This window comes from Triticum dicoccoides, chromosome 3A, assembly GCF_002162155.2.
Source record: "Triticum dicoccoides isolate Atlit2015 ecotype Zavitan chromosome 3A, WEW_v2.0, whole genome shotgun sequence".
Lineage (NCBI taxonomy): Eukaryota > Viridiplantae > Streptophyta > Magnoliopsida > Poales > Poaceae > Triticum > Triticum dicoccoides.
In genome coordinates this window covers 524,498,086-524,513,209 of record NC_041384.1, presented here as the reverse complement: position 1 = coordinate 524,513,209, position 15,124 = coordinate 524,498,086, and the positions used below count along the sequence as shown (strand labels likewise).

The 15,124-nt window shown below is 45.1% G+C and overlaps 1 protein-coding gene and 2 non-coding genes across 3 annotated transcripts; all 3 read left to right on the top strand.

Annotated features, from left to right (window-relative positions):
* The first annotated feature begins 1,741 nt into the window (after positions 1-1,741).
* Positions 1,742-1,814, top strand: TRNAF-GAA. Its single transcript has one exon. It is a non-coding gene; the product is annotated as a tRNA-Phe (tRNA).
* A 1,142-nt stretch (positions 1,815-2,956) lies between these two features.
* Positions 2,957-13,252, top strand: LOC119268967 (ABC transporter G family member 38-like). Its single transcript, XM_037550689.1, has 22 exons — positions 2,957-3,319; positions 3,464-3,673; positions 3,759-4,003; positions 4,092-4,168; positions 4,291-4,338; positions 6,540-6,630; positions 6,720-7,021; positions 7,259-7,540; positions 7,627-7,943; positions 8,042-8,202; positions 8,593-8,702; positions 8,782-8,932; positions 9,076-9,219; positions 9,314-9,462; positions 9,897-10,229; positions 10,859-11,149; positions 11,236-11,319; positions 11,455-11,588; positions 11,845-12,072; positions 12,170-12,341; positions 12,415-12,669; positions 12,777-13,252. The coding sequence occupies exons 1-22, from the start codon at positions 2,985-2,987 to the stop codon at positions 13,044-13,046; spliced, it is 4,389 nt and encodes a 1,462-aa protein (XP_037406586.1). The 5' UTR covers positions 2,957-2,984; the 3' UTR covers positions 13,047-13,252.
* A 133-nt stretch (positions 13,253-13,385) lies between these two features.
* Positions 13,386-13,458, top strand: TRNAK-CUU. Its single transcript has one exon. It is a non-coding gene; the product is annotated as a tRNA-Lys (tRNA).
* The last annotated feature ends 1,666 nt before the right edge of the window (positions 13,459-15,124 follow it).

Below are 15,124 nucleotides of genomic sequence, written 5' to 3'. Positions count from 1 at the left end.
CCAGATGAGATCACGGACATTACGAGGAGTCTCGAAATGGTCGAGACATAAAGATTCATATATTGGAAGGCTACATTCGGACACCGGAATGGTTCGGGTCGTTTCAGAGTACCGGGGGTTACCGGACCCCCCCCCCCCGGAAGTTAATGGGACACAATGGGCCTTAGTGGAGAAGAGAGAGGGCCGGTGCCCCCCCCCTTGCCCAGTCCAAATTGGACAAGGGGAGGGGGCGGCGCCCCCCTCCTTCCTTCTCTTCTCTCCTCTTTCTCTTCTTCTCCTACTTGGACTAGGAAAGGGGGGGGACCGAATCCTACTTGGACTAGGAGTCCAAGTAGGACTCCCCCCATGGCGCGCCCCCCTAGGACCGGCCACCTCTCCTCCCCCCTTTATATACGTGGGACGGGGGCACCCCAAAGGCACACCAAAGTTTCTCTTAGCCGTGTGCGGTGCCCCCCTCCACAGTTACACACCTCGGTCATATCTTCGTAGTGCTTAGGCGAAGCCCTGCGCCGGTAAACTTCATCATCATCGTCGCCACACCGTCATGCTGACGGAACCCTCCCTCGGCCTCAACTGGATCAAGAGTTCGAGGGACGTCACCGAGCTGAACGTGTGCTGATTGCGGAGGTGCCGTATGTTCGGTACTTGGATCGGTTGGATCGCAAAGACATTCGACTACATCAACCGTGTTATTAAACGCTCCCGCTTTCTGTCTACAAGGGTACGTAGACACACTCTCCCCTGTCGTTGCTATACATCTCCTAGATAGATCTTGCGTGATCGTAGGAATTTTTTTGAAATACTGTGTTCCCCAACACTATCTAGTAGCCAGATCCGAGGCATCAAAAATACCCTCCCCGCCACCGGGCGCTGGAGCGGCAGGCGGAGGGGATACAAATCCACTGGCCCGCCGGTGAAGATCGAGAAAAGGAAGGATTTCCCTAGTCGCCTTGCGAGAGGGGAAAGAAAAGCTCTGTTGTAGATGTTTTTGATCCAACTAGAAAAAGGCTGCAAACATTCTAGCAGACTAAAATCACCCCCTTATGCTAAAAACAACCAAAGTTCAATCAGCATACTAGAAATCTTGTAATATTTTGAACAAGTTTTTCTCCATACTTTATCAAGCACAGAAATCTTGGCCGCATATGTTTGCACATTTTCTATTGTTCTTGGAATTTTTATAGATTGACTATCCTATCAAATATGTTTTAGATGTGTTTGTGTCTCTTAAATCTAAAATCAGATGTAGCATCTTTTTTGTATTAGAGTGTAGATCGTGATTCGGTACTGGAACATCTATGCTCTATTTATGAATGCGAGAACTTGTCAATTTGTGCATTTTGTTTCGAACGAGTATGCACTTTGATATGTCATGCATGTAAAAAATATACAATTATCATTTGCCACTGTAAAAGTTGTCACTTCTGAAATTTCCATACAATGACCATAGCAGAATACTACATTGGAGTGGTTATGTAATACTATGTAAAGACGGCTACTTCATGTACGGCAAAAGTTGTCCGATCCCTGTACGTCCCAAGCGCCCTCTTGTACCATCGTTCCGACATTGGACCAAATTCCGTCATACGCAAAGTAATTCCAAATATATGTAAGTGTAATCCTCATGCTTTCCCTTGAGAGTAATTCATTAGTTCTACAAACACTGTCCATTTTCTGTAGCACTCGAATCTCGAAAATTAAGAGAAAAATATGAGCTTTATGGGTGAAAAAATAACATCATGCGGGGATAGCTCAGTTGGGAGAGCGTCAGACTGAAGATCTGAAGGTCGCGTGTTCGATCCACGCTCACCGCATGTTTATTTTTGTCGCGCTTGTCAAGGTACCTTTTTTACCAAATCGGTGCCCGTATATATACTATACCTTTGATCCGTAGGCAGCTATGTCAGTAATAACGCTGCAGGGAAGAACGGCGAGAATCATAACGTTGTCATTTGTCCCGGCTTCGCTTGTGCAGAAAACCCGATGCTAGCTCCAATCCAGCCAAGCACCTGATCATCGAGGAGGCCAAGCTCACACTTTGGCTCTCATGCATGATTTTCTTTGCGGTCAGTGCATTTGCCAAGGCACTTTTGACCAATTGGTGCTATAGCTATAGTATTGGCCCGCACTTCCGTAGGCAGCTATGTCACCAATGTTGTCATTTTTGTCCGGCCTGGCCGGTAGAAATTAAAACCGACGCGACGCTAGCTCCAACCAAGCCAAGGACCTTATCATCGAGGAGGCCGAGCTCATCACAACTGGGACCTTTTCTCATTTCACCACAGCTGGGACCTTTTCGCATCCACCTACCAGCAGTGCATAGTTAACATCGTAATCATGTGTAGCAAGTGGCAGCGACTACAGTGGCACTTAACCAGTCTCCCACATCCGGCCAGGCGAGGGATATAAATCCAGGTTACTCCATCCGCCCGTCTGATGCCCCTTTTGTCGCCTAATTAGCCCAGGCAATGGAAATGTCACCTTTCGCCCAAATCATTGAACGCTTCAGAGGCGACGCCGACGCCCAGCTCCAATCAGAGTGGCACCAATATGCGACTGGGACACCAAGATGCCCGCCCTTCACCATTTGGCTTTCATGCACGCACCCGTTTGGATTGGTCCCGTCGAAGAATCCTGCCGCCACTAGTGTAGAACGAGCGCTCCATGTCCCCACCTATCCTTCCACGACGCCACACAATGTGCGTGTGACAGTACGTACCGGAGCTGTCCTGCAGAACGCTGGCATATCCTAATCCGTCCATGTCCCGAAAACAAGCTGGGAATGGAGCAATCCATCCACGTCAAAGGTGACGAATCCTGCCGGCCGATGTAGCCGGCATCTTCTAAGCACAAGCTTTGGTACGTTTGCGTTACGCTGTCTGTCAATGCGTGCCATGTCGACAACATATTACATATACGCGAACCCGCAGTAATAACGACGATAGCCAACCGAGACCGAGGCAGTGCACGCATGCACGGGCGCCATGGAGATGATAAGCCGCAGCCTGCAGAGCGTGAGCCCGGACGTGAGCGTCTACTTCTCCGGCGGGTCCTCCCGGCGGCGGAGCGGGGCAGGGGAGAGCGGCGATGAGGAGGCGCTGCGGTGGGCGGCGCTGGAGCGGCTGCCGTCGTTCGAGCGGCTGCGCACGGGCATCCTGCGGTCCGAGGCCCAGGCCGGGCGCCGGCGGTTCGCGCACGAGGAGGTGGACGTGCGCATGCTGGAGGGCCCCCAGCGGCAGGCCTTCGTGGAGAGCGTCTTCCGGGTCGCCGACGAGGACAACGAGCGCTTCCTCAAGAAGCTCCGCGCGCGCATTGATCGGTACGTACCTCAACATGTACTACATCTAGTATATGCGTGTGATGTTTCAAGGCATGCAGGAGAGCGAGTGCAGTGCACGGGGTGGTGACCATGCATGCGTCTTAGAGATTAATTGTTGTTCGTGTCGTGTTTTGGTTTTGGCAGCGCGGGCATCGTGATCCCGACGGCGGAGGTGAGGTTCAAGAGCCTGAACGTGGAGGCGGAGTGCCACGTCGGGAGCCGCGCGCTGCCGACGTTGGCGAACGCGACGCTGGACACGGTGGACGCCATGCTGGGGCTCGCCGGGGTCAGCCTCGCCAAGACCAAGACCCTCCACATTCTCAAGGACGTCTCAGGCGTCGTAAGGCCGTCCAGGTACCTACTCCCACACAGACCATATTTTTCCTTTAACCAATGATAATGAGGCCTGAATTCAAATTGATGTTTTCCCTCGCTCCAGGATGACACTCCTGCTCGGCCCACCGTCTTCAGGCAAGACGACGCTTCTGCTGGCGCTGGCCGGCAAGTTGGACCCCACTCTGAAGGTGCGCGGGGAGGTGACGTACAACGGCTACGCCCTGGACGAGTTCGTGCCGCAGAAGACGGCGGCGTACATCAGCCAGAACGACGTCCACGCCGGCGAGATGACCGTCAAGGAGACCCTCCACTTCTCCGCCAGGTGCCAGGGGGTAGGCCACAGATACGGTGAGCTGTCCGTCCTGTATCGATCGCGCGCGTGGTGGCACCAGGCACCAGCAGTTCTTGAGACTGATCGACGATGTTTCGCGTGCAGAGTTGCTCCAGGAGCTGACCAAGAAGGAGAGGCAGCTGGGGATTTATCCTGACCCAGAGGTTGACCTCTTCATGAAGGTATATATACAGTTATATACCCACTCTCTCGACCCTGGAACCATTCATGACCTATTATCATGCAACACTTTGGTCTATCTTGCTGCTGATGTTGAGTTTAATTCTCTTGTATTGACCTGCAGGCCACTTCAGTCGAAGGGAGCACACTGCAGACAGACTACATTCTCAGGGTAAGAACGTCTCTAGGCGTTTCCCCATACTCTGACTCCTGAAACGACACCCTACAACCTAACACCTCAAATTTTGAGGAATTCTTTGCGCCTAGCCCTTCCTCTGAATTTTTAACTCTTCTAAAGCTCAATTTTGCACACATGCTCGTTTCAAGCACAAACTGAAACTAGATTCAGATACTCTTGTGCTTAATTATACCCCCTCCGTTTTAGAATATAGGGTGCATCAGTTTTCATTCAACTCAAACTTATGTATGTTCTACCAAGATTATATAATAAATTATCAATATCTACAATAAAAAGATATGACAATACTTTTCATGATAGATATAATCATACAAGTTTGATATGTTAATATTGATACCTCATTCTAAAAATTTGGTAAAGTGCATATGGTTGACTTTGAAAAAAACTAATACACCTTATAGTTTGAAACTACCACTCATTAAACATAAAATCAAAGCTAAAACTACTCCTCATCAGAGGAGAGGTCAATGACCGCATCCTTGCGAAAGCACGATGCCTCGTGTTCGTGAGTGCGCCTCCTAATCCACGACATCGGTTCCTTGTCGGAGTCGCCGAGCTTCGCGAACATCGCGTCCCGGTCCCTCCATCGTCGTCCAGGTCGCACGGTTCACCGCTACGTCGTGTTCGAACTCCACCGCCACCTCAAATGGCGAGGTGCTCCTGCATCGCTTGGCGGTCGGCACTCGGCGTGGAATTTAGAGCGTGCTCGTCTCATGCTTGGTCACCTCCCATGAGAGGATTTGCACCTCGTCGGCGGCTTGCTCCTCATTGTCGCCGTCCTCCTCTGAGCTCGACATAGCTGGTGTGACTATTGCCACACACTTCTGTTGCAATTTCGGTCCCAACACGCTGATAAATGCATCCGGATCATGGGAATGCTCCTCATAGTTTGTACCCGGCTCGGGTAGGGAACTACATCGGCATCACAATTTAGATGCAAAATCAGTCGGCCCGCCGTTGTTAGGGCGGCGTATTGGTGTTTGCATCATGAATACCAGCAATAGTGAGGAGAGAGAATGTTGAGCGATAAATGGTGGGAACTACTCAAATTTAAGCAGGCTTAGTTTGCCGAGTACCGCTTCAAATTTTGAGCAGTTAGATGTTCGAGAGAAGGTAGGTGTGCTCTAACTCTTGAAAGATTTTTTTTTGTAGAATTGTAGCTTTGTAGGGGAAAGGCTAGAGAAGCACCGCGACCGTGTTTATTTTAAAAAAGTTAGGTACATGATAGCAATGTGATAGGCCAGGCACAAAATAGGCCACTAGGGCAAAGTCCCCTCCCCCCCTCGATTTTTGCCGATGGGTCTGTGGATTCCCCTTCCCTCTGCTCGTCGTTTCAGAACCCGGTGATGGGGAGGGAAATCCTGGTGCCTAGCTCCGCTAGTAGGTGGGTTAGGATTCTTAGCCCTCCCTGAGGTGGCGTCCTGGTGGATAGCAATGCTTCATCCTCAAGCTAGTCTCCCGAGTTCTTATCCTCCTCGAGTTTATCCATCGAGATGGATTCGATGGAGCTCTGGCATAGATCCTGCTCCTCGAGGCCGCAAGGTTAGGGTTTCCTTGTCAGATTCTTCAAAACGATTCAAGAGTTCAACGACGGTGGCCACGGCCCCAGAGGCGCTGATCCTTAGGGGCGCCTGCACGAAGACTTCTCGACTGTTATCGACAAGGTCAGGTCGGCTCTGGTACGGAAGCAACAACAACGGCGCTTCGATGGCTTGTTCTACTGGCGGTAGTTGTCAGACCTGGATATCTTTCTTTTTTTTAATTTTGGGGTGATTTGTATTTCCATTTCTGAATAATTTTTATAATAGATCTTCTGGATCCTAGAAAAACAATACTAGTACCGTGGAAAGTCAAATTTACTCGAGCAGAGCACGAATGTCTTGACGCGTTCGCGCCACCGTCTCCTGCTGCCGGACTGGCGGCCGGCAGCTTTACTGGCGGTGCCATGCCGGAGCCGATTGGGTCGCCACATCGGGAGTTCGGAACTTGTTTGATTCCGGTGATCGTTTTAGACAACCGAAAATAGAGTAGATAGGCGGGGGAAGTTGCAGACAAGGCATTCGCTTCTTTGCCGCACCCAAGAAGGCCTCGCCTTCCTCTCTCTCCTCACCTCCCAACGATCCGCGGCGCATTGGCCATGATGTCCCCATGCCTGATGCCGCTGGTGTGTGCAGATCCTCGGGCTGGACATGTGCGCCGACGTCATGGTCGGCGACGACATGCGGACCGGCATCTCCGGCGGGCAGAAGAAGCGCCTCACAACAGGTAGTTTTTGGGCGCGTCCCTCAATTAACAGTGATTCTGTTGCATTCTTCTCGCCATTGGTGACGTCGTATTGATTGATTTGGTTGCAGGGGAGATGCTGGTCGGCCCGACCAAGGTGCTGTTCATGGACGAGATATCCACCGGCCTGGACAGCTCCACCACCTACCAGGTCGTCAGGTGCATCCAGCAGATTGTCCACCTGGGCGAGGCTACCGTGCTGGTGTCGCTGCTGCAGCCCGCGCCGGAGATCTTCGACCTCTTCGACGACGTCATGCTGCTCTCCGAGGGGCAGATCGTCTACCAGGGTCCCAGGGAGTACGTGCTCGAGTTCTTCGAGAGGTGCGGCTTCCGCTGCCCCGAGAGGAAAGGAGCTGCTGATTTCTTGCAAGAGGTTCGTAGCATTAAAAAGTCCAAATTACTACGGATCTCACTAATTCAGCATGGGTATATGTAGTGAAGACTATATAAACTTTTTTTTTAACGGTAAACATCATTTCTAGAGCTTTAGTAGCTTATTTACGATTTCATGTGCCTTAACACATCCAGTTTACATGCAAGAGTTGGTACGATCAATTTTTTATAGTTAGTACATCCAATTTTCCTTTCTCACAAATGCAACTTTTCACAGGTTACATCAAAGAAAGATCAGGCGCAATACTGGATACAGAATGAAAAGCCTTATCACTATGTATCAGTACCTGAATTTGTTTTAAAGTTCAGGAAATTTCACATGGGGAAGAGCCTAAAAAAGCAGCTTTCGGTTCCTTTCAACAAGAGAAAAATCCACAAATCTGCTCTGGTTTTCTCCGATCAGTCTGTTTCAACTTCAGAGCTTCTCAAGACCTCGTTCTCCAAAGAATGGCTTCTCATGCAGAGAAACTCATTTATCTACGTTTTCAAAATAGTCCAGGTACCTAGATCCAAGATAACCTTAAATGGTGAAGTGCTTTCTTATCTATTCATAGATGTGATTCTTTGTCTTCCTTTCTTTTGAAGGGAATCATAGTTGCTCTAGTAGCATCAACGGTTTTCTTGCGTACAACGCTCCATGAAGATAATGAGGAAGATGGCCAAGTCTACCTAGGGGCACTTATATTTATCATGATAGCTAACATGTTCAATGGTTTTGCCGAGGCAACCCTTACTCTCGCAAGGCTACCTGTATTCTACAAACATAGAGATTTTCTATTCTATCGGCCATGGCATTTTACACTTCCAAATGTTCTCCTGAAAGTCCCTATGGCCTTGCTTGAGTCAATAATTTGGGTTGTAATAACCTACTACCTCATAGGCTTTTCCCCTGAAGCTAGCAGGTGGGCCATCTCAATTGTTCTGTCCACTAAAATTGTAATATTATTGAGCTCAATATTTGCTTTACGGCCCTAAGAGTGCAATGCTCATCATTGTGCAGGTTCTTCAAACATCTGCTTATAGTATTCTTGATCCAGCAGGCGGCTGGAGGATTGTTCAGGCTTGTTGCTGGCTTATGTAGGACTGTTGTCGTCACTAATACCGCTGGATCTCTTGCCCTTCTGATCATATTTGTAATGGGAGGATTCATCCTACCAAGAGGTAATCATCCATGCATACCATCACATATAGATTACCATTCTCCTTGCCAACATAATGGACATTGTTGAATTGGTGCCATTGGTACACAACTCCAGAAATTATTGATTGTGTCTGAACAGGAATACATGTAAGGCGCAGGCAAGAACTGTCATTTTGGCCACTTACTGTCATCGATGAAGATTCTTCACAAATGAATCAGAAAAGTTATCTCTTGAAATAAAATACAACTACCGGGACCTTATACCTCAAAGGGCCTAAATCACTTATCTAAACCTTTTTATAGCTGGCATTTTTCAGTATAGAGTCTTGACGTAGCAGTCGAAATAAATCACCGTTAATTTTGACATTTCAAATGTTACTTCAAATATCAACCATTTCTCATTGTTACAGATGCAATTCCAAGATGGCTGGTATGGGGTTATTGGTGTTCACCTCTTACGTATGCATACATTGCTCTTGCTGTCAATGAGATGGATTCTCCGAGGTGGCTGGACCAATCTGTAAGTTAACTCATGTTCATCTTACTACTGTTATCTCATACAAACATGTTACTTGACTTTTTTTCTTGTGTATCAGTAGATAGCTGATGGAAGGCCATTGGGAGTGGCAGTTCTAGAAAATGCAGGTGTATTCACTGACAAGGAGTGGTACTGGATTGGAGCAGGTGCCCTTCTAGGGTTCACCGTTGTGTTCAATGTGCTATTCACACTATCGCTCATGTACCTGAACGGTAAGTCATGACTTGCATCTGTCAACTTTATTGTTTGCTTATTCTGGCAACTTTCTTTTCTGCGTAAATATATAGGTGTATTCGAAATACACAACTGTGTTATTTGGTGTGGATAATTAATTCGTTGTTTGTACTTTGCATAGCTATTGGAAAACCGCAAGCCATCTTGCCTGAAGAAACTGATGGATTTCCAGAGAATGACTTTGAGCAAAAGAAGGAGCCACATATAACACAGAGAACTACGGTTCGAACAACAGAACCTACATCCCCGAACTCAATCATCACATGTAAGCTCCCCGCCCCCCAAAAAACTCACATACACTTCGGAAAAAGACATGCCTCTTATATTGGCCAGTTCTAACGATGTTTCTTATTCTGTAGTGGATAAGGTGCTTGAACAATTACGTGGCCGTTCCCCAAATACTTCTGATAGGTCTGTTGGATATGCTCCAGGAAGAGGGATGGTTCTTCCGTTTGAACCTCTCTCCATGTCTTTCAATGAGATAAACTACTATGTTGACATGCCTGCGGTATGTATGCGTGTCCCTTTATTCTTTTTCTTAAACTGCATCCTCGTACCTTTGCCCATTGATGTTCTGTGACTATGAGATTTTCCCTATCATGCTATAGTTACGTACTCCCTCCGATCCATATTAATTGTCGCTGATTTAATACATCATTTTTAGGCTGGCAAACATTTTTAGTGTGAACTTCAAGTTATATGTTGTTCTCTTAGAACAGCCCATTTTCAGTCCTGGATTTTTTTCAGCTAATGCATGATCGTAGCAATTTTCTGCGAGGACCTGGTGGTTGCAAATTATGAAATTAACATATTTGTTATGACATCCCTATGAACTATGTAGGATACATATCTTTACAAACTTGAGAGTGTTATTTGATGACACATTTGTTGTGCATCACAGTGTTGTTATATAATCTCATTTGCAAACTGCGAATCTGTCAGGAGATGAAGACTCAAGGAGTAACCGCTGATAAGCTTCAGCTGCTGTCAGGGATATCTGGCGCTTTTCGCCCTGGGGTTTTGACTGCCCTTATGGGTGTGAGTGGAGCTGGAAAGACCACCCTCATGGATGTCTTGTCTGGGAGGAAGACTGGTGGATACATTGAAGGGGAAGTCTACATATCTGGTTACCCTAAGAACCAAGCAACATTTGCAAGAATGTCGGGTTACTGCGAGCAAAATGACATCCACTCTCCACAGATCACAGTCAGAGAGTCGCTACTCTTCTCTGCTTTCCTGCGCCTGCCTAAGGAGGTCACTGATCAAGAGAAGAAGGTTCGCTCTTGTGTCTTATTACGACCTCAATTTTCCAACTGTTGCATTTGGCAAGGTTTTCACTTTCAGTTTCAGAAAATTTTCAGCAAGAACCAGAATCACCAAAATTCAGTGAATTTCAGTGATTTCGGTTTGCATTTCGGCCAAAGGGCCGAAACATTCACTTGAATTCAACCAAATATTTGAAATTTTTGAAAAATATTTGAGTTCATGTGTACTACTGAAATTGCTGAAATATTTTGACCGAACGGTAAATATTGCAGTGTGCATTGAAATTCAGTAAATTTCATTGAAATCTCACTGAAAGTGAAAACCATTGTGTAGTTGTAGGGGGTGCTAAAAACGGGTTCATTCAAACACGGATAAAACCGGCTGTAGCATTTTTAGTTCAGTTTCCTCTTCCACGCGATCCAAGCCACAGTGCTAGATTAAAAAATGTATAGCATGGTCGCCACAGGTTGATGAAAAACCCTTTTTTAATACCCCTAGTGAGTTGTATGGCAACTATGGTACTCAACTCACTGAAGTGTTTGCTGGAGTAAGATTGTGTGTGAAGTTCCTTTTTTCTGAGTGGGGTGAATGAAGTTGATTAACTGTTTAGATGGATTAACTTTTGTTTCTTTCTGTAGGTATTTGTGGATGAAGTAATGGAACTAATTGAACTGAGCGGTCTCAAGGATGCTATTGTGGGTCTCCCTGGTGTGAACGGTCTGTCGACTGAACAAAGAAAGAGGTTGACTATTGCTGTAGAGCTTGTGGCAAACCCCTCAATTATCTTCATGGACGAACCAACTTCAGGTCTTGATGCAAGAGCTGCCGCAATTGTCATGAGAACTGTTCGGAACACTGTCAATACTGGAAGAACTGTTGTCTGCACCATCCATCAACCAAGTATAGACATTTTTGAAGCTTTTGATGAGGTAATGCATCTTTTGGATACTTTTTTCTCATATATTCTATTTATAACTTTGGTGCTTGACAATCTTCTGGGGTTTCACCATGGAAGCTGCTATTACTGAAAAGAGGAGGTCAAGTCATATATTCTGGACCGTTGGGTAGGAACTCCCATAAAGTTGTCGAATACTTTCAGGTCTGCAATCTGATATCCAAACCACTCTCCATTATGCATATACCTTGTAACTATGAGGGTACCTTTTTTTTGGAGTTCCTGTATTTGAAGTCTATAGATCATGTCATAATATTTGTGTTTTATGTATCAAATCAGGAAATTCCTGGAGTCCCAAAGATCAAAGAGAAGTGCAACCCAGCTACATGGATGTTGGATGTAAGCTCTGCAGCAGCAGAAGTTCGACTGAAGATTGATTTTGCCGAAAGTTACAAATCTTCGACTATGCATCAGTAAGTGAAGTGTCCCCTCAACTTTGTCCTGTAAATAGGGTTGAGACGTTTTTAAAAAGAAACAAACTTCTAGAAGAAGCGTAGGCAGCATTACAGCATCAGCATGCACTACTTAAAAATTGTTCTAGTAAATTAGTGATACACCATTATGGTTTGAACTTTCAATCCCGCAACTTACGGAAGAATGAACTTCTTCCTGCACCTTGAACTCTTCAGGCGTTTATAACTACTTCCTTGTGTGGATTAATATTTTCAGGCGGAATAAAGCATTAGTCAAAGAGCTGAGCAAGCCACCTCCTGGTACCAGCGACCTTTACTTCCCTTCTCAATACTCACAGAGTTCCTTTGGTCAGTTTAAATTCTGTCTCTGGAAGCAATGGTGGACTTACTGGAGAAGTCCTGATTACAACCTCGTCAGGATGTTCTTTGCATTTGTTACGGCCTTAGTGCTGGGGGTTATATTCTGGAGGGTTGGTCTAAAGATGTATGTTTATAATGCTCAGCTATTATCATGTGCACAACCATTGATCCTTCTTGAAAGCGTATTTACGGGATGCTCAGTTATTTGTTACTTGGTGCAGGAGGAGCTCGGGTGATCTTTTAGTCATTGTGGGATCAATGTATGCCGCTGTCATGTTCGTTGGCTGCGAGAATTGTATCTGTGTTCAACCTGTTGTTGCTGTGGAAAGGACTGTATTTTACAGAGAGCAAGCAGCTGGAATGTACTCAGCTATACCCTATGCCCTCGCTCAGGTCAGTAAACATTAGTGGTTAAATAGAAAAGGCATAACTGTTTGATACTAATGCACTGAATATGTCTATTCAGGTAGTTGTGGAGATACCATATGTGTTCGTTGAGACTCTGGTTTATACTCTTATCGTCTACCCGATGATGTCTTTCGAGTGGACACTAGTAAAGTTCTTCTGGTTCTTCTATGTTTCATTCTTCACCTTCCTGTATTTCACTTACTATGGCATGATGACTGTCTCCATATCGCCAAATGGTCAAGTTGCTTCTATATTTGCCGCTGCATTCTACTCCTTTTTCAATCTCTTCTCAGGGTTCTTCGTTGCAAGATCGGTGAGCCACACCTTCTTTTTTACCTTTACAACTAATTTAAGAACATGAACCTTGTGCAATGCAGTCGTTGTAGGTTCATCTAATCTTTTGCTTCCGTTTTACTTCAGAAAATCCCAAAATGGTGGATTTGGTACTATTGGCTTTGCCCGGTGGCATGGACAGTTTACGGGCTTGTTGTGTCACAGTACGGGGATGTGGAAGATCTTATCAAGGTGCCTGGTCAACCCGATCAGCAAGTCTCAGCTTTCATCAAGAGCTACTTCGGTTATGATAACGACTTCATGGGCGTCGTGGCGGTTGTGCTGGCTGGCTTCACTGTCTTCTTCGCTATGATATATGCTTACTGCATAAAGACGTTCAATTTCCAACAGAGATAGAAACAATGTGCGTCCATTTTGTCATGTAGATTGCCATGTGCACTACCCTTGTTATAGTGTTAGTTTTGCTGCCCATGGTTATGCCCTGGTGTTTGTGCGAATGGGTAGCTGAAGCAAGGAAGCATTGTGCAAGACCATGTAGTCTTTTTGTATCTGATAATATTTTAAATGAAACCGTGCAAAAGTTAAGGGTCAAACATAAAAGAACATTTTGGGCTCCAGAATCTGACTACTGTGAGTGGCACTAGTATGATCCGCAGTGTCATGTGGGATGCTTAACGGATTTCAACATTGCTACTTTCTACGCCATTTAACCTATCCGCAAAGTTTAAACACAAAGCCCATCTAGCTCAGTTGGTAGAGCGCAAGGCTCTTAACCTTGTGGTCGTGGGTTCGTGCCCCGTGGTGGGCGAATGAATTTGCATGTACTTTTTCTATTTTTTGGGGACACTTCAAACTGACCGGCAACAAAATCAAATTTTTTTATGTACTTGTTCTATTTTTTTATGACACTTCGTACTGGCTGTCAACAAATCAAAATTCTGTGTAAAATCTGGCTCAGTTCTCGTCAAAGTTCTTACTAAATTGACCGGCAACAAATTAAAAGTTTGTATGTACTTGTTCTATTTTTTGGGGACACTTCGTACTGGCTGTCAACAAAATCAAAATTCTGTGTACAATCTGGCTCACTTGTCGTCAAAGTTCTTACTAAATTGGTATTCTGTGCTCCCATTCAATTTTTAAAAACTAGCAAAATAGCCCGCGTGTTGTACTGTAACAAATCAAAATTCTATTTTTCGAGGACACTTCAAACTGACCGGCAACAAATCAAAATTTTGAAAGTAATTGTTCTATTTTTTGGGGACACTTCGTACTAGCTGTCAACAAATCAAAATTCTGTGTAAAACCTGGCTCATTTGTCGTCAAAGTTCTTACTAAATTGATATTCTGTGCTCCCATTCAATTTTTAATAACTTGCGAAATAGCCCGTGCGTTGTACTGTAACAAACCAAAATTCTAATTTTCGAGGACACTTCAAACTGACCGGCAACAAATCAAAATTTTGTATGTAGTTGTTCTATTTTTTGCGGACACTTCGTACTTGCTGTCAACAAATCAACATTTTGTGTAAAATTTGGCTCACTTGTCGTCAAAGTTCTTACTAAATTGATATTCTGTGCTCCCATTCAATTTTTAAAAACTAGCGAAATAGCCCGTGCGTTGTAACAGGAGGAAAAATAACAGGTGCCCCTAACCATTGAAGTTTCTTGACATCTTGCACATGTACTTGTTCTATTTTTCGGGGACACTTCACACTGACCGGGAACAAATCAAAATTCTAATTTTCGGGGACACTTCACACTGACCGACAACAAATCAAAATTCTGTATGTACTTGTTCTATTTTCTGGGGACACTTCATAGTGGCTGTCAACAAATCAAAATTCTGCGTAAAATCTGGCTCACTTGTCATCAAAGTTCTTAGTAAATTGATATTGTGTGCTCCCATTCAATTTTTAATAACTAGCGAAAGAGCCTGTGCGTTGTAACGGGAGGAAAAATAACAAATGCCCCTAACCAATAACCGTGATTCAAGACCTCAGTAGGTCCATGTTATTTATTCAAACATGGCATCCCATCTGTATTGCCGCTTATCCTTCTCGCACCCTCGCCAACGAAGGCCTCAATGCTCACACAATCACAACGCGTTTGAATGTGATCAATTCTAAGGCGTCTCTCTCTTTCTCCACATAAGATAAGAAATATGCTTTCCTTTTCCCCGTGTGAGGTTTTGCCGACATGTCCATGCATTGTTACAGATGATTTCTTTCGTATTCAGTCTAATTTTACTAATGTGTTCATTTTCAATCTGGACCTACACCGATACAAAAAAGGGGTGGATCGTTCATTATTGATTAAGGCAACTCCATAAATAACAATTTAAAAATAGTTAACATGTAAAATAACATCATATTCAGATTCTACAAAAAAATCAAATTTCATATATAATATGTTAAAATAAGAGTTACAGTTTAAAAGATATGACTATTTAAAAAATGTATGATATGCACTGTGGGG

Bases quoted from the DNA above. Each gene is read 5' to 3' on its own strand.
- LOC119268967 (XM_037550689.1), top strand. From the start codon at position 2,985: ATGGAGATGATAAGCCGCAGCCTGCAGAGCGTGAGCCCGGACGTGAGC. The intron at 7,022-7,258 runs GTTCGTAGCATT...AACTTTTCACAG, and splicing joins CTGCTGATTTCTTGCAAGAG to GTTACATCAAAGAAAGATCA. The intron at 9,220-9,313 runs GTAAGCTCCCCG...CTTATTCTGTAG, and splicing joins CCCGAACTCAATCATCACAT to TGGATAAGGTGCTTGAACAA.